Source organism: Astyanax mexicanus, chromosome 1 (assembly GCF_023375975.1).
Source record: "Astyanax mexicanus isolate ESR-SI-001 chromosome 1, AstMex3_surface, whole genome shotgun sequence".
Taxonomy (NCBI): domain Eukaryota; kingdom Metazoa; phylum Chordata; class Actinopteri; order Characiformes; family Acestrorhamphidae; genus Astyanax; species Astyanax mexicanus.
In genome coordinates, this window is record NC_064408.1 from 103,001,622 (window position 1) to 103,021,412 (window position 19,791).

The window sequence follows — 19,791 nt, forward strand, 5'->3', positions numbered from 1 at the left end:
GCAACATCTCTCAAAAGTGAAACACCACAGGTCTAGCACCTCAGCTGGCTGTCTGGCTGCAGTATAATGTGCATCACTGCTTAACCCCATTTGTTACAATGTAGAAACTGTACATTTTCACAATCTCATTTAGCTTGTATAACTTCCCATCTCATGTGTCTAATTATTACAATTTTTTTTCATGTGATAAAACTGGCACATTTTTTTTTCTTCCCAAAAAGTGCATATTTACCTATATGGAAAACTATTTTGGGTTAATTTCTTCAAAACGCAAAGAAATGGAACAAAAGCACCCATGCTATATACAGTCACTGGAACTGAGGGAGAATATGATCATTACAAAATTAGTAATAGTAAAGCTGTGCACATGGATCAAAACACATCAGCCGTATGTCTAGTTACATGTTACAAGATTAGTATGTGTACCAACTAAACCAACCTTGGAAAACAGAGGACTACATATTTAACATGGTAATGGTTGAAAGACAAAAAAGCAAATTAACCAGTTAATCACTGAACTATTAATAATCTACAAGGGTAATTAAATAAGAAATAGTACATAATGTGTAGAATATTATGCTTACATTTTCTTCCACTATGTGGTGTTTAGAAACTGTTATAACTGAAATAACTTGTATTCAGTCAAGGGTAAAGTCCTACACCTTTAACCTCACAGCAAAACACCACCCCTCCTCTTCATCATTGTTCATTTCCTTATTTCATCACCACCAAATATTTTTTACATTTCTCATTATCTTGAACAGGTGCTCATGTGTGTACAACAGAGAGTGACTTTGTATCAGTAAGGTTTCTAGTTTTTGGTTAATCACCTGCTTGATGAAAGAGTAAACAGAAGAGTTCTTTCATTAACAGCCACTGAGAAATGAAAGCCATGCAGGTCATAGCAAACATGTAAGAAGTAGATACAGTATCAGGCCAAGATAGAGGGCACTTACTTGTAGCGTAGTGTCGAAGACTACTAGCTTGGAGCTAGTGGGGACAATGTCATAGCACTTGTGGGACTTCATAAAGCGCATGTAAATATCGCTCTCTGACTCTTCAACAGCTGTAGAGAAACAGAGGACAATAAGACCAATAAGTCCTTTACATCCAGAAAGTACAAGACATACTGCACACAATGTCACTGACTAGATGAAGCATGAATAACAGCTTATGTAAAACACTTAATCTAAAAGCCTAAAAGAAAAAAAAAGAAAAAAAAAAAATCACTAAACTAAAGTCTAACAAAAACTCTTATTCTCTATAAAGCTTTTATTCCCTTGGAGAAACAAAGGAGCACCACATTCACTTCCCTTTTCCCTTTTGAAGTAAGTGGTAAGAGGTCAGTCCCCCTTTGAATATGCTTAGCATTAGCAGAAAACCAGTTCACATTTAGTCAGTATTCAAACGAACACTGCAAGAACTAAAGCAGTTAATCTGAAAAAGAGAGGAAAAAAAAAGAAAGAATACGCTTTTGCAACAAAAACTTCTAACAAATGCTTAAAAAGAGACCTTGCCATATAAATCTTTTTAGAAAGACCGGTCTTCTCACAGAACATTACAACAACCCTGGTCCTGGATTATACTCGTTTATGCATATTTTAGTGCGACCCCTGCTCTAACACCCCCCCCCTTCAACACAGGAAGGAACAGATGATGAAATGAATAATTAAATCAGGTGCGTAAGGAAAAAAACACTAAAAGTGCACAGGACCAGGGACAGGAAGTGCAGTTACCTTAACAGCCTGCCTCTTCACTAAAATAAAGAATTTCTAAACTAATGGAACTGGTCTCATCCAGTCTTCCAAGATAAGGGCTAGAAAATGTCATTAATGAGACAGTAAAGATAGCAAAGGCTATGGCTATGAACCAGTTTCGGTCAATGCGATTGTACAATGTTTTTTTAATTAGCCAATTCAGAGTGGCGATTATATCATATTGCAGTGTTAAGGATTGCAGCAGCTCTGTGTGAGGCTTTTCTGTCACAGGGTGATGCAAATTATTACTGAAGTATTAGGTAGAACTACAGAAGTAATGCATGGGTGCACATGCTCGTTAGTCAACATTGAACTTTGCTTCACTGTTCATAGTAGTGGCACCAAAAACGCTGGTCGGTCCATGTCTAGCAAGAAAATGATTAATCATATCCGATGCCCTTTACAGGCAAAAGGCTTTTCACCAAACTGCCCTTTTGATATAACACTGATGCCTGTCCATGAAAAACATAATATTAAATGCTAAATTCACATATGCCTCAATTCTAATATTTTGCTATTGTGATAGTGACCTGCATCTGTCTGTACTGTGAACAAATGTTGAGAAAATGTGCAACATTAGGACAAAAAAAGATTTAAATCTGTTTAGCCTAGTAGTGTGAAGTAATGTATGGCTAAAGAATGGATTTTTCCCCCATACTGTACTCATTTCTAATTCTTATTGGCTAGGACACACCTGTTCTGATGCCACCCGACAGAGCTTCACTGAGGAACCCTGAGTGTTCCAGTAAGCCAGGGCAATACTACCTAGCGATTCATTTTGCATAACTTGTTTTAACACAGTAAACATGCAGGATTCTTAACAGAAAGAGCTTGCACTGTGGTTAGTGGCTACTGCTAATGCTGCTTTAGCAACGCTAACCAGGGTTAGCAGGAGGCTACAAGCCGATAATACTCACATCTGAACAGCCGAAGAGCTAGCGTATTGCACAGTTAACAGCTAATGCTAATACTGCTGGAGAACTAAACTGACACTCCTTTATAATGCTCTACTTCAGCGGAGTGGCTTTACTGCTCCCTACAACCTGACTGGTAAAATTCAAACACAAGGATTAAAAGGTGCACCAACGTTTTTTGGGAAAATTAAGTTTTTTTTTGTTTGTTTTTTTAAGTAAGCCTTACTGTGTGAAAAATACGGTAATAAATTTGCTGAACACGTTTGGTGGATGCTTTATGCCAATTCTGTTTTAGACATTTAGACAGAGTACGGTCAATTATGCTCTCTGGGATTCCTGGCCAGGTATGGATATTGCATCACTGAAAATTAAACCATAAATCTACCAGTGATCAGCTGCACCTTTCAGGAGCCAAAACCCAGGCAATCTTAAAAGTGTTTTCATTTGATGAAAGTGCTTGTGAAGCTGACAAACAGAACTTAGTCATATGGAACAGATCTGCAGCCAAAGAGAGAGAGGAAAAAAATAAATAAGTAAATAGTGGATGAGCAGCACAGTAAGGCTTGTGTGGCTAATGTGTGTGTGTGAACTGAACCTGTCACAGTATAGGCTCAGTCTCTGCACTCTGATGCCAGTTGCCATGGCAATTCTTACAGTAGCACTCCCAGAGACTAAACAGTTTCCTAGGATGTGTCCAGACAACACAGGAGCCATTTGTTGTGCGACTGGAATGGGGCAGCCTTGGGGGCCACAGAGCATCTTCCCCAGTAGCCCCACATAAACCCAGCTGGCTGCTTTGAGAAAGGGATTTATTTCTGGGCCAAGTTTGTGGAGTGAGGTGATCTTTACCGACAACGCTGCCAAGTGCCGTCTGTCAGCAGCTGCTTCTCGCAGTGGCGCACAATGACTGACAGTTCATGTCCTCTGGCTGATCCAGTCAGAGGGGTATACCACAGTAACACAGCTAAGCATTCGAAAAGGTTTGCTCCCTCCTCTCACAACCCAAACCACACACACTGAATCTTCTGTGGCCTGCCAAGCCTAAGGTATTTCTGCATAACACAGAAAAGAGAAAAGGCTGACCACATTGCAGTTCGTTCCTCATGCTTCTCACAAGCTCTGTAGATTAAAACCAGCCAGTCACCACCTTTCTGTAGAAATTATGGTAGCGATAACTACTACTCAGTTAATATCCACTAATGAAATATCAGATTGCATACTCATAACTAGTTATCTTGCAGTATGCATGCAATTAGTCTGAAGGCAGTGTTAATTTGCACATTTTGTGCACTACAGGGTAAAAAAATAATTGCAATAAACCATATTAGTCATTTATGGCCATTTTATATTGCTGATTTCTACACTCACTGTCTATTTAATTAGCTCCATTAAATGTATTGGTAGACTTTGAGGTTTTAAAATTACAGACTGCAGTACTTCTGTTTATCTGCATACTTCTCCTTTCACCTTGTACTTTTCTCAATGGTCAGGACCCCACAGGACCACCAGAGTCTCAGAGAAGGTGGGTGGTGGGTCATTCTAAAAACTGCATGGACACTGGCTTTGTGGTGGTGTGTAAGTGTGTGATATGCTGACATAAGTGGATCAGACACAGCATTGCTATGGAACATCAGCAAAATGTGTGATACCAAGGTCAACAAAAATGATCAAGGTAATATACACATACTGTATAATAAGTTGCTAACAAATACTGTGACAGAGCTAAGGTTTGCACAACTTTGGCAAAAAACGGCAATGATGTACTGCAATATATATTTAAGATTTCTCTAGAAGCCAGTGATTTTAATGCCTTCTGTGTATTCAGGCTTGGAGTAAAAGGAATGATTTTGGACAGACAATCTTATTCTGTAGATATGTCACAGAATATAAGAACAGTGTGACTTTTACTTTTACATCAAATTCATGGCTTAATTTGCACATCCTGCAGCATGACACACAAGCACACTGGAATGATAGGCGCTGAAACGATATATGGTGCAGAACCCCTGCCTGTCCCACTCAGATAAACAGGGCGTTTTAATTTTCGAGAGATAAGAGAAGTCTCTAGATTTTCACTTTAGATTCGGAAAATCAAAGGGTTTTCTTTCCATCGTTCCATTAGGGAAAAATGGCAAAAATATTTTTGGGATGTTTGTTATCCTGCTGTTGTTGGAGTAAATGTCTTGAGTGTCCAGGAAAGGCCTTCTACTAGATTCATATTAATTTAATTAAGGATATGACTGCATTCAAAAACAAAAACATAAATGAGATTAGGTTGTTTGATCACCACTCCACCTTATCCCCAACTCAGCCAAAAAGTATCAGATAGAGCAGAATAATTCCAGAGAGCATAGTTCCACAGCTAGAAGCTTGGCATCACATACGTTGCTAATGCATTCATTAAAATGTGTCCACTAACATTTGGATATACAGTGTAGCATAGGTCCCTCTTGTGCCACCAAAACAGCTCTGACATTTGCCATGAATTCCACAAGTCTTCCAGCATTAACTTCTCCAGCAGACAAGACAAGGCAAGTTGGCTTCACTCCACACACAATGAGCCTTGGGTGTCCATGGACCTTTCACTAGTTCACCACTGGTTCTCTGCGTTTTCCTGATTTTAATACATTTTGTGTAAAAAGACTGGAAGCAGAACAATAATATATCATGTTCTAATTTAACACCGATTATAGTAAAAGGACACTTAGGCTACTTTTGTTAATTAGAAAGTGCTGTATTTTTAAGTGAAGGCATATGAATGCTGCAGTCAAACTTGAGTCCTTCAAATTTATCCAGCTTTAGCTCATGGAAACAAAGCTAATTAAAAAAAGAGGTGGCTTCTCCTGTTGCTCTTCAGGAACCATTTTGGAATGGCATGGCCTCGCCTGGCATACACAAAGTTTGTACAGTTTGTTAAACTAATAAATTCCTGTTGGAACTCTCATGCTTAGTGAGGACACCCTGAAAACAGTGAGCCTTTATTCTAATACACAGTGCTGTGTTTTTGTTAGCCTTTTAAACAAATTACTGCCACATGAAAAGAATCCTCAAAATAGCACAAAACAATTGGCCAATGGAAGTAGCCTGGATTTACCACAGAGGCATGACACTTTGGCAAATGTCCACCGAGCTATTCAAAGAACTGAATTACTGCAGAATGGTCCCTTTGTTGTTAGACGGACTATGTTTTTCACATGCTTTAAACTAAGGCAGTATACTTTCACATTGTGGACTTGCATAGACCACACATTTCCTTTTATCTCCTTCTCAAGCAATGCTTTTGAAGGCCCTTCTTGCAATGTAAAATGTTTAAAACTTGTTCACAAAATGCTTTACACCCCTACATATAGCCTTTTTAGACTCTGGAGCTTTGCATTACAATAAACACAGCAGAATATTATAAAGCCTTAGTGGAAACTATGACAATCATATGAGCTAGGACAGTATTTACAAAACAAGTCAAAGCCAAAATGTACATATATTACATGTTTTCCCCCTTTATGCAACACTGGGCACCATTTTTTTTATCTCCATTATGCCTTTATAATATATTATAAATATACTGTTATCACTTTATATAAAGTGAATGTATATACCATTTAGTTCCACAGAGCACATATGCAAACTAAGCTGCAAAAACATACATTTACATATACATGATGCAAAGTTTGTGGACGCTCCTTTTAATGAACGAAGACATCTGCTCATTATTTGTTTAGTCTAAACTCAAGGTTATTTTTAAAAAGATCACCTGCTTTTGTTAATATATATTGTCAAATTGTTTGTGGGGAAACAACTTCTAATTAATGCATTCAGCTAATGCAAACACACCTCTTATGTAGTCTCTGCAGAAAAGTACTGACAATAGGACAGGAGCAGATAAACATGAGTCTACTGCCATTATTGCAGGCATGGGCTAGAGGGATTAAATATCCACCACTATCGCGCTGAGGAGCAATGGAACTGTGTTTCTTTGGAATGATGGTGACCCAACATTTCTAAAATGAGGTGAGGGTAGATGTGCTGAAAGCACGGTAGCAAAACAGCTAATTTTTCAATAGCTAAGTGAGCATCAGCCGGAACACTTTCTCTCCTAGTTCTGGCATTTTTAACTCTAATAAACTATTGGGAACCTGGGCCTTGTTGAATGAATAAACAGACATTGCAGACTGCACAATCATTTGTAATACCATCTGCAAGAGCACTACAAATTAAAAGCACTACTCCTAACCATATAGCTGTATAGGTGGGTGAAACAGTGCTTCCCATATGCTGTATGTTCATAATCCCTGGCACTATGCCAGTGATGTGCAAAGGGGGCCAGAATCCAGCATGGCTTGCTGATTTCCCTGTTTTAACAGATCCGGCAACTAGCATGCTAGTTGAATCAGGTGTGATTGAGGAGAATAAGCACAAAACTGCAGGAATTCAGCCTTCCCAGACCAGAACTGCCAAGCCCTGCACTAGGCAGTACCACATCTAATCAGTTGTTTGAGAGCATTTTATCTTACTCAGCCATAAGCTAATGCTACTGTAAACAGTGTGCATAGTTGGCTATAAGCTGTAGTTTCATCTGAAGTATGATAATCCTTTAAAACTGGAGTGAACTGCTAGAGACATGCCTAGAATACTTTTTAGAGCCCTAATAATTGTTCTCAAAACCATCCTAACACATAGTAAATAAAAGTTTGTTTCTTACTGCAGTTCAAGATATGTCCAGTAGGTCACAACGTTGTATCCTTAGTGTTAGCTTGTGATAAAATAAAAAGAGTGAAATCCGCCATGGACATATGCAGACTTTCTGTCCTAAAATAAAGTGCAAATCATATTTCGGAACAGATAAACATGAAACTTTTGGTAGGAGTGGGCTAGGTGGAATAAAGTCACGCAACACTGAGCTGTGGAGCAGTAGAACTGTGGTCTCTTCAATGGGTGTGCTCTATTAAATACCTTTTGAATGAGTTAGGGAGCTGTGGATGAGATGGGGTAGTAATTATCCAAAATCCTGACATCACTAATTCTCACTGAATGCTTCAAAATTTAGAAGAAAGCTTTTCCCAGACAGCAGAGAGACAGATTCTCCAACAAAACTCTTTATATAATGAGCACATTTCCCAGCATTTATGTCCATCTAGGGTATTTGAGCTAAATTATGAATCTGGTCGTTTCTCCAAAGTATACCAAATATACATTTCAAAATCTTCCTGTCGAATATTTGGGGATGAGAATGTTATGATATGAGATTTCTGCATAAAACTTAGTGAAACAAACAAAACAAGCAAAGCCTCAACCTAAAGTGCCAAACCTATTCGGCCCTAAAACCTTCCTTTCAAATCTGTTAAATAAACAATATTAAAACACAAAGATTAACTAGTAAAACTCATGGTTAACTTTTAACATTACCAGAGGTAATCCTAAACTAATAGGCTGTAATTCCAGGACTATGATCTCTGACCTCAGTAAACTTACTCTCAAAGATTCAGATAGAAGACCGATTTTAGTCTTTGTCTGAAGGTTTACATCTTTGAAAAGAGCAAAACTTGCCACCTGCTCAACTAAAACAGATTGACCCTTGTGCTCTCCAGCCATTTTGCATAAATGTGCACAGTATCACAAAACTGACTCCCAAATGTTTAAGCAAATATTCACAGGGCGTGCCTGAGCACTGCTCTAAATATCTAGACACACATCTTTTCAGCCACATGCTAGCTTTCATTAAATTAACCAAGACCCCTTCAAGAACATCAGAACAGATGGCAGATTTTTTTTAAAGGACAAGAAAAACCTGTTACATGGTCAAACGGGTGTGCCAGACAGACACACCCACTTCACTGTAAGGGAGAGGCATGGAAGTGGAAGCCCTCCCTGACAGCAGAGGAACATGTCTGCTCTGAAAATCTACCCTAGAGACATTTTCACACCCCTCTTCACACAAGCACTCCCTGTTCACTCATTTCTGAGGAGGTGCAAGTACTGCAGAGTAAACATCCTCTTTTTAGAGCATAATATTTTAGACTACGTGGCTTGTGTGTTTTATTGTTTTAGCAAAGAATTCAATACAAATCTGAGAGTTCTGTAACCCATCACTATATCTCTGTGCAAATCAACAGGCCATTAAATTGCCACTGAACACACCCTTAAATTTGTTTACACAGTATGGGAAGCTGGTAAAGACAAGAACAGCTGACATGACATAATCTATCCGATATCTCTTTCTTCTGAAGAGGCTCATTTCCTATTATCCTCTTAGGTTTCTACAGTTTATGTACCAAATACATTTGTAATTCATTGTCACAAGATCATTTTCCTGATTCTTTTAAACCTTTAAACTCTGTATGTACAGTATGCCCACATTTCATTCAGTACCTTACCCTGCACTTCCTACACTATTGTCATAATTTGCACCAGTTTCATAGGTCCTAAAATAAAACAGTGGGATCACACAAGATATGCTAAAGTAAACAGTAGCCAAGCAATGCACAAAAGTTTACTTTTTACAGGCAAAACAGCCAAACCAATACTCCTTATAACTTCAATGTGAATATGCAGGGCTATATACACTATATGGACAAAAGTATGGGGACATCTGCTCATTCACAGCTTCCCCTGTAATTAAAGTTTTTTTTTTTTTTTTAAAAAAAGGTTCTCCTGCTTTTATTGAAGTAAATGTCTCTATTGTTAATGAGTGTCTCACTACCAGATTCTGAAGCACTGCATTCAGGGACATGTTAGTGATAGTGAGTTCATGCTGTTGGATGATCACGACTTCTCACCCTTCCCAACTTTTCCAACAGTACTGGATTGAGCACCATCGTTCTAGAGAAGAGTTCTCACCATGCTCCACAACGTAGGTTAATGCTAGGGGGCATTTTTACTCATTTCTGGCCCGTGCCTTGCATTAGACATGCATGGTAAAATAGTTATAAGATATTTATCTGCTTCAGAGAGTCCTATTCAACCAGCAATATTTTTTCCACAGGGCTTCACTGTAAGCTGTGTCAGCAATGGGAGCAGCATGTCTCCAGGGGCAATAATACATGGATATGTTTATTAGAAGTGATGTCCACAAACATTTGGATAGCTAAATACTGTGTCTACTACTACAGTGATATTGGCCCTTTAAAAATAAAGCACTATGGCAGTGTGCCTAGCCAGCTGACCGGGGAAATCCGCATTTTAAACCTACACGGCATGAAGCGATTAATGAGATTAAAACATAACCAGACTACACAATAATAATACCTTACCTTGTAGTTTACTAACCTAGCTTACATCCTGGATACTCTTAGCGTTTACTAACTAGCTACCAAGAGAAAAATTTGAACGCCAAAGCACTAAACTAAACAGGTGAAGGCAGCAGGGGGCTAAGGTTAGCTAGGTTAGCTACCCAACCCAAGCTAACGTTAGAGAGAATACAGCTTAGATAGCTAGCTTAGGTTAGTTAGGTTAACTAGCGCTGACTACTTTTATAGATAGCTAGCTGTTAGCTAGCATGAGAAACTGAAAAAATAACCAAGCAGCGGTGAACATTTGCAGTGAGTAACGCTAGCTAAGATTCTTACCTTCATCCTCGAGGTCAAGTTTCTCCAGCATGCCTTCAGATAAACCGTGAACCTGTGGATGTAGGAGAGAGAGGAAGAGTCAGGATCAGGCTGGAGGAGGAGACAGGCTCTCCGGCGGCTCTCCCCTCCTCGCTTCCCCCCACAGACACGGCTTACTGGTGGTGGAGAGACCCGGCGAGGTCTGAAGTCGGGCAAAAGCCCCGCCGGCTCCTTCTTGTCTTCAGACTTCTCTAAATTAAGAGACGTGGCTATGTAACTTAGTCTTCAATAAAAAACTAAAACAATATGGCGTCCAGTCGCTTTTTTAAAAGATTTAAATTTAAATTCAAACTGTAACGGCAGCCTGGTGCTTCTCGCTCCGCTCGAGCCACACTCGCCTGTCACTCCTCTCCCTGCCGCTGTCGACGGTCACAAAAAAATTAAACTGCCGCCGCAAACGACCTAAAAAACAGCCCAAACACACAGCTATTTCGACATTTTGTCAAGCCATATGTTGTTAAAGTCCTCAGAGAGACCGCTCTGTTCCGCTGTCTCCACTCGGGCGGTGTGCTCGTACGTCCAAAGTGAATTATTATCAGAGACCCACCCCCCCGAGTCGGCGTGAAATGGAGTATTCCGGTTTGCTGCAGCAGCCCTGATGAAAGATTGGCTTGTTTTTTGTATCCTACTTAAAGTCAGTATCAATATAATGTAACTTTTCTGTCAGTATATTCGTACAATGTTTGAAGGAACACATTATTACAAATGTACAGGAATGTTAATCTTCATTTTAAACACAATTCAGTACATTTTACTCGTTGTACGTTTTCTTTGTTGTGTGCATGTTTTGCCATGTCCACAGTGCTGCCTGGTTAAAGGGAATGATTCTTTTAAATGGTTAAATAACACATTCTTTTAACTTTGTCAATTTAGGCATTTCAATTTAGACACTGCAATTATCCATTTAGTTATTTTCACAAAATATCAAACATGTCAGAGAACTCTCTGTCCACCATGTCATCTTGGGTAATCACTTCTTTAAGAAAATAGTAACCGTTGACCTCGGGGACATCACAATCTTCACACAATCTTCACTGCCAGGCCAAAAAAAAGGTATCACACTAATATTTTTTGGGCCGCCTTTAGCTTAGATTGTGGCTTTTGCAATATCACAATATTTATTTCGATCCAGTGTTGCATTAATTTTTCAACAATATCTTGCATTGATGATGGTAGAGTCTGACCGCTGCACAAAGTCTTCTCAAGCTCATCCCAAAGATTCTCAATGAGGTTAATGTCTGGACTCTGTGGTGAACAATCCATGTGTGAAAATTATCTCATGCTCCCTGAACCACTCTTTCACAATTCCAGCCCGATGATTCCTGGCACTGTCATCTTGGAATATGCCTGTATCATCAGAGAAGAAAAAATCCATTGATGGAATAATTTGGTCTATATTCAGTATATTCAGAGTCAGCTGACCTCATTCTTTCAGCACATACTGTTGTTGAACCTAGACCTGACCAACTGCAGCAACCCCAGAACATTTGCTTAGTTAAATCCAGGTGACAACTTATTTTTTGGCCAGGCAGTGCATTTTATTTACAAGAGACTGAGGGGACACGCCAAAGGACGTGCATATCACAGCATATTCTCAACCAATGTTAAACTAGCTTTGACTGTTCTAGTCAGCCAATCCTGCCTCTTAATATCTTAGACCAAATCAAAATCAGACCACATCTCTGGATTTGTCATTAAGTTTACTTACTATAAGTCTAATGTAGCTGTGAGACCCTACAGGCTAGCAGGTTTTATTTGCCTCACAAATAATTTCTCATTTGACAGTTTTTCCATTATTTTTTGTATATTTGTTTGTTTTTTGACAACCACACTAGATTTGGGTTTCATGAAGTAAAATAATTGAGTATAACCAGTGCAGATCATAAAAGCCTTTTTTGCAGCTCTAGATTCTGCCATCTCTAAATTGAAGAGACTAGCTCTGTCACACAGGCCAATATAAGAAAATAACAACACGAGTACTGAAAAAACTGAAGCTTAAAAGGGAATTTCATAGCAAGTCATTTAGCTACAGTGTTTTAATATGGGACACATATTAACATATAAACACCGACGATTGAGCTCTGAGTGAAATAAAAATCAACTGAATGTCCCTTTATGTAGGCCTACTTTTTAAAAGAAAAATCTAGACCTACTTGAAGCTGGTTTGCTGACCTACTATTTTGCTAGGTCATGCTAATTTCGTATCGGGATTTATGTAATGAAACGAAACAGTTTGAAATAACATTATAAAAAGTGGTTCAAAAAGGGAGAAAAGAAGGGCCCTGTGTACCATATTAATGGTAACATATTGTGGTCATTTCCTGAGGTTGGTGAGATCTGGAATGCATGAAGTAAAACTTTAAACTGATTGCTTTGAGAATGAAAATTAATGGCTAATCTGACAAAAAACAAATGTGTGGTAAAGAAATTGGTGATTTATTAATGTATTGTAAATCCTATTAGTATTAACGCCTGATATCTGAGACAAATGCAAATCTACAAATATACTGATATTGACTTATAGTACCAATTCTGTTGGAAGGCAAGTTAATTAAATTAATAATTTACTTTCTACCAAAAGCCAACCTCATTCAACAAAATGGGAAATCTGTACAAGTCTGTACAAGTCTTAGAGCACTAATATATCAGAGCCAAGATTTAATGTCTGTGATGTTGACATTTTCATAATGCATGATGGGTACTGTTTTGAAGTTATAATTTTTGACTCTGATACAGATACAGTTATGCAATACAGAATACATGGTAATACAATAAATGCAGGTCTAAATGCCTCATTCAAATGGCTGTTGCTAATTATTTGTAGTAAAAACATTGGTTTAGAATACTTACATTATGTGGTATTAAGGTTCTTTCCTTAAGGGCTCATACATTTTTTATAACAATTTCTGTTTTAGAAAGCAAAGAGGGTTCCTTTCTTGTGTTGCATCAAATCAGTGCCAAAGAAAAAAAAAGATCACAAGATTGTAAAGACACTTGTTGCACCTAAATCTTTGCCCCTTCATTTATGGAATGATTTCTGAAGAAAAAGTAAATGAGTGAATAAGTATGTGTTGTTGAGAGTGTCTGTGTGAGTGAAAGTGGTTTGCATGTGTAGGTAAACGAGTACATTCAGGACATGCTGTGTCAGGCAAGCGGAGGGCACATCTGCTGAGAGCAGCCCTGAATCCCTGCTTAGATTACTGGGCAGGAGGCAAGGACAACAGCATCCCAGATGGCGTCCAGTGTATTGATCTTGGCCCGTGAACATGATAAACGGTCAAAGGGCTGAGCCTGAGCCTTGAGAGCTATTGAGTGGCCAAAGGCCCGAGTGCCAAGAAACATGCTGAATCCAGCGGCAGGCACAGTCTGGTTGGCAGGGTACTACAGATCCTGTTATTTCAGCACAGATTTACACACATCAAACACTGAAGTAAATTTCCTGATTTCCTACAGATATGTGTTTTCTTTTTTCATTTGCATCATCTAACCGTGAGACTGTTACAGCTATTCACACTTACACTCACATGCCAAACGTCACGGGACAGCAGATTGTAAACTTGGTAGGACTCTTCTGTAAAAAAATTTAAGAAATTTGGTCCATTACTGTGATGATTTTATTGTATTCAGGGACACTTTATTGCCTGCAGATATTGTTTTGCTGTTGTGTATGACCCTCGTCTGCCTGACTACTTCTGGTATATTCCTCTTTTTTTGGAAAGGATCACAGTATCTGCCTGGTTGTGACACACAACATAGCATGTACTGTTAATGTTAATTAGCATTTTAATCAAAGTTTAAGAAGCTCTGACATTAATAGCACTTAATCACCAGTCTAGACTTTGGAAGAATTATGTGTGTTGGCTCACTGATGCTGACCTGATTCTTCAAGTGTTGGTATGATAACTTTTTATCAGATTGTAAACTTGAAGTGAAATCATCACCTCAGGGGATGGCTTAGGAATTCTTACACCTCTATAAGTTGTGAAGTGCTATTTTGTAAAAGAGACTGAACACTGGGTAGCATGCTCATGGAAATGTGATGAAAATTATTAGAATTTGAGCAAGACCTGATAGTGGATGTCAGATGGATTGGACATTCAATTCTTGAAGTTGTGCATACATTTAATATTTCTTGATCAACAGTGTCACATGTGTATTAAGACAGGGGACAGTGCAGTGGGTGGTAATGATTATGACTGGCGATGGAATTGCAAGAATATCCCCTGAAGAGGGTGCCAGCCAATCGTAGGATATCATGTGTGTTTTTGGAACCTAGTATATGGAAAACAGAGCACTGGGAGTAAAGCCACACATACAGTACAGACAGACATTGACCAAAGCAAAGACTCATCACACCCTCTCAAAAGAATTGTATTTGAAGTTTTATCGTATATTTATGTGAGGTAAGAGCTCTACATCTTATTTAGCTCTTAGTGTTTCCATATAAAGGAGCTGGTAAACCATTCTACTGTTGTAGGGTGGACATTAAAAAATAATGATGATTTGTATGATCATTACCAAGCCAGCAGAAAGTGTTTCCTACATGGCTGCATTTGCATGAGCTAGCCTTCTTAACATTCTGTGCATGAAGCATGTCACACCATCTCTGAAGGGCAATCGGAAAAGATGAACAGCACAAGCGGGTCACATTAATGCATAAGCACGCCTTGGTCTCCAGTACATTTTTGGAGAAGACCACATAGTGTCTCTGACCTGGCCTGTGAAACCTCACTGTAATTCCTCAACTCATTATAAGATTAGTCACAGCCCTCTTCCTTCTATCAGTTCTTATTCTTCTTCTTTCTCACAACCAGAAATCTACTGACTACATGTTTTCTTGTTTTAAAAGGAAATCAACAGATTTTCCCCCAATTTAAACATTAAAGATTCACCAACTGTTCTTAATAACGTTTTCAATAAGATTAAATATTTTTTTTTGTGACTCTTATTTGGGAGTTATTCAAGGAGTTGTTAGGAGAACAATGGAATCCATCCCAATAAGAACAGAGCTGAAAACATCATAAATCCGATGTGCACTTTTTGTAGGACTCTTCTGTAAAACAAAATTAAAGAAATTTGGTCCATTACCGTGATGATTTTATTGTATTCAGGGACACTTTATTGCCTGCTGATATTGTTGTTTTGCTGTTGTGTATGTATGACCCTCGTCTGCCTGACTACTTCTGGTATATTCCTCTTTTTATGGAAAGGATCACGGTATCTGCCTGATCGTGACACACAACATAGCATGTACAAGTACAAATAAGCACTGTTAATGTTAATTAGCATTTAAATTAAGGTTTATATAAGTAATTTATTTATTGTGATGGATTGCAGGACTAATCAAAGGAGCAGCACACAGAATTTAAGAAGCTCTGAGATTAATAGCACTTAATATAGTTAATCACCAGTCTAGACTTTGGAACAATTATGTGTGTTGGCTCACTGATGCTGACCTGATTCCTCAAGTGTTGAAATTGGTATGATAGCTTTTTATGTTTTGTAATTCAGCAAAAGTATTTTTTTTAAACCACCACTAATACACTGGACAGGTGAAAACACCCTATATCAGAGGTTGGCAATTAAGTTTGGCCACGGGCCAGATATTTTCCAAGCCATTACATAGCGGGCCACAAAAAAAATCTGTTTTATGTTTAATAAGATGGAGTGCAACAGACTAGTAGCTCTCCAGTCCAGAGGGTTGTTGAACCCAATTGCAGAACAGTTGAATTCAAAGCAGATAAACCCAGGAAGAAAGGAAAAGAAAAGAAAAAAAAACGCTCCTCAGGCAAGATCAAACCCGTGTTGTCAGGGTTGCGGTCCAATACACTACCGCTGCCCCGGCTAGTGAATTGGGACACGGAAAAAAACACCCTCATAAGGAGATAGGGAGCCCTAGAACGGGTGGAAACTAGCAGACAGAGACATAGGAGGCATGTAAACAAAAGCTCACCAGAGAAGCATTTTATTTTCTTTTTTTTTCATTATCATTCATTATAGTTCAAACAACCTTACGGACCAGATGTTTCATGCTTGTGTGCCACATCTGGCCCACGGGCTGCCTATTGCCGACCCCTGCCCTAAGTGTTGTCTCAAACCGGACCACAGAGAACCCAAAGGCCAACTCTGATCTCTAATCCCAATATCTAATTACAATCTTTCAGTGACTCTGCCTATGTTTGACAGTTTCTCCTCTGAGAAGCCATTGAAGATATAGCAATATGTTAACTATACCCAGTAAAAGCCACATGGTTAAGATTGGGTCGGTTCTAAAAATGACACACAGAGTCCTGTTCTAGTCAGTACCCAGGCTAAGACCTGTGTCACTGCCCACCTTTAGCTGTCCCATGGTCACTTACCGTGCGTGAGGTAGAGATAAGTGTGGAGGAGGGGATCTGGGGTGGCTTGGTGGAGGGAAGGCTGAAGCGCTGGCCTGTGTCCAGTGGAGAGGAGAGAGAGCGAAGTCGTTCCTCAGGTTGTTCAGGGTCGCTGCGGCTGACCTCCAGAGGAAACGGCGGCGGCTGTTTGATCGCTTGTGTTGGAGTGGTGGGTGGTGAGGAGAGGCTAGAGGCTGTTTGGAAAGAACACAAAGAAAGAGATATAGAGAGAATGGATCAAATATTAGCTTCTGTGGTTGGTAGCAAATATAAATTCCATTTAAATCAGCAGCTTAAAAAAAAAACACAGAACACTTGAAGCTCCAGCAGTAAATATGGATTTGGTTTCATCTAAAATGTGCATTCAAAATCCCCAGTTAAGTATTTCTTTGCGCTTGGCATCTTTTATGAAATAGCTGACGGCAAAAACAAGAACTAGCTGATTGCTTGTTTTTTTTTGTTTTTTTTTAATCACCAAAAATGATCTACTGCAGAAAATCTACTGGGGTGTCACGCTCAAATATTGTGATCTGTTACTACCTGCAGTTCACTGCATTCAGGTTTTGATAAGATTTGAAATTGACGGTATTAAAAAGGGATTTTTCTGATTTTTTCCTGATTTGCTGCAGTAATCGCCTCTCATATCAGAAATGGGTGCACCTTTAAGTACTGAGATAGAAGAATAATGATAAACATAATAGTTTGTCCTTCATTTAGTAAATATTCTTGAATTACAGTACCAGTCAAATGTTTGGACACAACTACTCTCATTCTATGTGTCCTTTTTTTAATGCTTTTTTGAAAACATTAAAGGTATACAGCAACATGTTAAATTATTATGTTTAAAATAATATGATTTATACTTAGATACCTAGATTTAGATCCTTCTAAGTAGCCTCATTAACTTTAAAGACAGATTTGGTCTTTTCTCAGTGTCTTCATGAGGTAGAGTCACCTGAATTCTTTTTTTTTTAAACATCTTGAAGGAGTTACTGGAGGTGCTAAACAATAGTTGATGCTGTAAAGTTCCAGCTCATCCTAAATCACCATCTCAGTTGGGTGTAAATAAAGAAACTACTTTAAATAAAGGAAAACATTGAATGAGAAGGTGTGTCCAAACCTTTTACTGGTACTGTATAAATAAAACATCTTTAGTTTTCTTCTAATTATTTTGAGGAATCAACAATATCCTTTTGCAATTTCAAAATGTTTAGTCTGATTGTGTGATGCACAAATACACAACGCCAAAGCATCAAAATGGGGTATCATACACTGTAAACCCAGAAGTTGTTTGAACTTAAATAAATTAAGTCTGTTTTACATAAAATTGGTGATTTCTACACAATACGCAATTTTTTTACATTTTAACACAATTTTAACATTCGTGGGCACATATACACTTAAACTGAGATCTTTGAGTTGAATCAACTTATAATAACTGAGTTTAGTCTGTTGCCATTAACAGCTTCTTTTCCATTGGCTTCTGTCACAATCTATTTGCATACCGGGCGTGTCCAACAGTTTCTGGCACTCAACATCAGTGTGTAGTGATTCACCCGGGGCTACCTTAGGTAAACTTGTAGATCACATATTATGATTAAATACTTGGCCTCTGTGTTGTAGGCTGTAGAACAAGCATCATTTACTGAGCTGCAGTAACTCTGTGTTCTCGCTATGCTCTCAGTACTTTTAATTCTTTACTCTTTTCTTTCATCTACTTTTCTATGAGTATTTAAAAAAATAGTTGAATGAAACCAGAAAGAAGACTAAATACAGATCAGGAAAATATAAATTTTAAATATATATGTATATGTATATGTAAGTTCATTGTACTTAAAAATTATATTACATGAACTTAAAATTTATTAGGTAATCGGTTACAACAAAAGATTTGAGTTTAGTCAACTTATCCGGTTTTACAGTGTAGCAACTGCCTAGTAACCACCAAGAAACACCCTAGCAACAACTAAACAATGTCATGACAACTACGTGAAGTGCCATTGCAATCACCCCGCCTCTTTGAAGCACCCGTCTAGTGTCCTCTTAGCAACAACAAAGCAACCAGCCAGCAACTCTTTAGCAACTTACTAGAAAAAACATGGAATATTAAGGATACCACTTCAGCAACCATGTTGGATACCACAGCATTCACCTAACAACCACTTAGCATATTCAAAACAACCACCTGGGATACCATAGCAACCACTCAGCATCCTTCTAACAACACAAAAGCAACCCCATAGCAACCCCTACAAGCCCATAGCAACACTATAGCAACCACGTTACAACATTATAACAACCGCCTGGGATGTGTGATTAATGGATCAATAAAAAATGCTTGAAAATGGAAAGAAATAAAATCCTTCCACTATAATTTGTTTCTACGGTTCTACTGTTTACAACAACATCCTGAGGCTGTACCAAGAGTTGTAAATTAAATTCAGTTACTCCATTAAATTATGTGAAATGCAATTTGTCTTCTTGATTAAATGGCAATGATTATTAGGCAATTTGCTTGATGATATTGTGTATTATGAATATTGTCCACTCTTACAGAATAAACATAGCCATGATTATTTAGCCACTAATATAATCAGAACTGACAGCCTTATGATGTGCATCATTGCCAATAGTTCATCTCTCAGCCTTATAACTGAATCTTGTCCCGTGCTGTGGCTTCCTGACCGAAGCTTAAAGGTTAGCTATATTGGATAATGGCAGATCATTCAGCTCATTCCTGCTGTACACTGATCTTAGAAAGCTGAAGTCAGAAGGACAGGCCAAGAAAGCAGCCTGAGCAGCACATCGCTCTGTTTAACGGCTCTCTTACAGACACAAAGCCGAGGGCCTGTGCAGCGTGCAGCACGGTTTTTATCACACTTATTTCACACCTCGCTGAATCCTGAGGCCAGCAGGTTTCAAGCTGCATTTCCCAGCATTTCTTCTCAACCTGCTACGCAGCAGTCAGCTCTTTCCAGAGAACCAGAACAAGAGAGGAGCTGCTTAACTGTGCTGTAAAACTGCACAATGATGAATATCAGTAGTGCTGCATTGACATACAGTACTAATAGCAACTTACATCAAAATGGCAGGCTCATTTTTGTGTGCACTGTACTGTTTCAACAACTGTAGGCTGTAACAT

General features: G+C 38.6%; 1 protein-coding gene across 6 annotated transcripts in view; it reads right to left on the minus strand.

Moving 5' to 3' along the window:
- Positions 1-19,791, minus strand: part of prkag2a (protein kinase, AMP-activated, gamma 2 non-catalytic subunit a) — a 104,645-nt gene that overhangs the window by 25,732 nt on the left and 59,122 nt on the right. For 5 of the 6 annotated variants that reach the window (XR_007423950.1, XM_049463247.1, XM_049463252.1 and 2 more), the window contains 3 exons: positions 16,632-16,843; positions 10,234-10,285; positions 957-1,066 (listed from right to left, as the gene is read on the minus strand). Coding sequence is in view for 5 of the 6 variants with exons in the window: in XM_049463247.1 (XP_049319204.1) it covers positions 957-1,066; positions 10,234-10,285; positions 16,632-16,843 (374 nt within the window). In the remaining variant the exon portion in view is untranslated. Of the gene's footprint in view, positions 1-956; positions 1,067-10,233; positions 10,286-10,389; positions 10,808-16,631; positions 16,844-19,791 lie in introns of those variants that run through there. The other variant, XM_049463271.1, reaches the window with a different exon arrangement.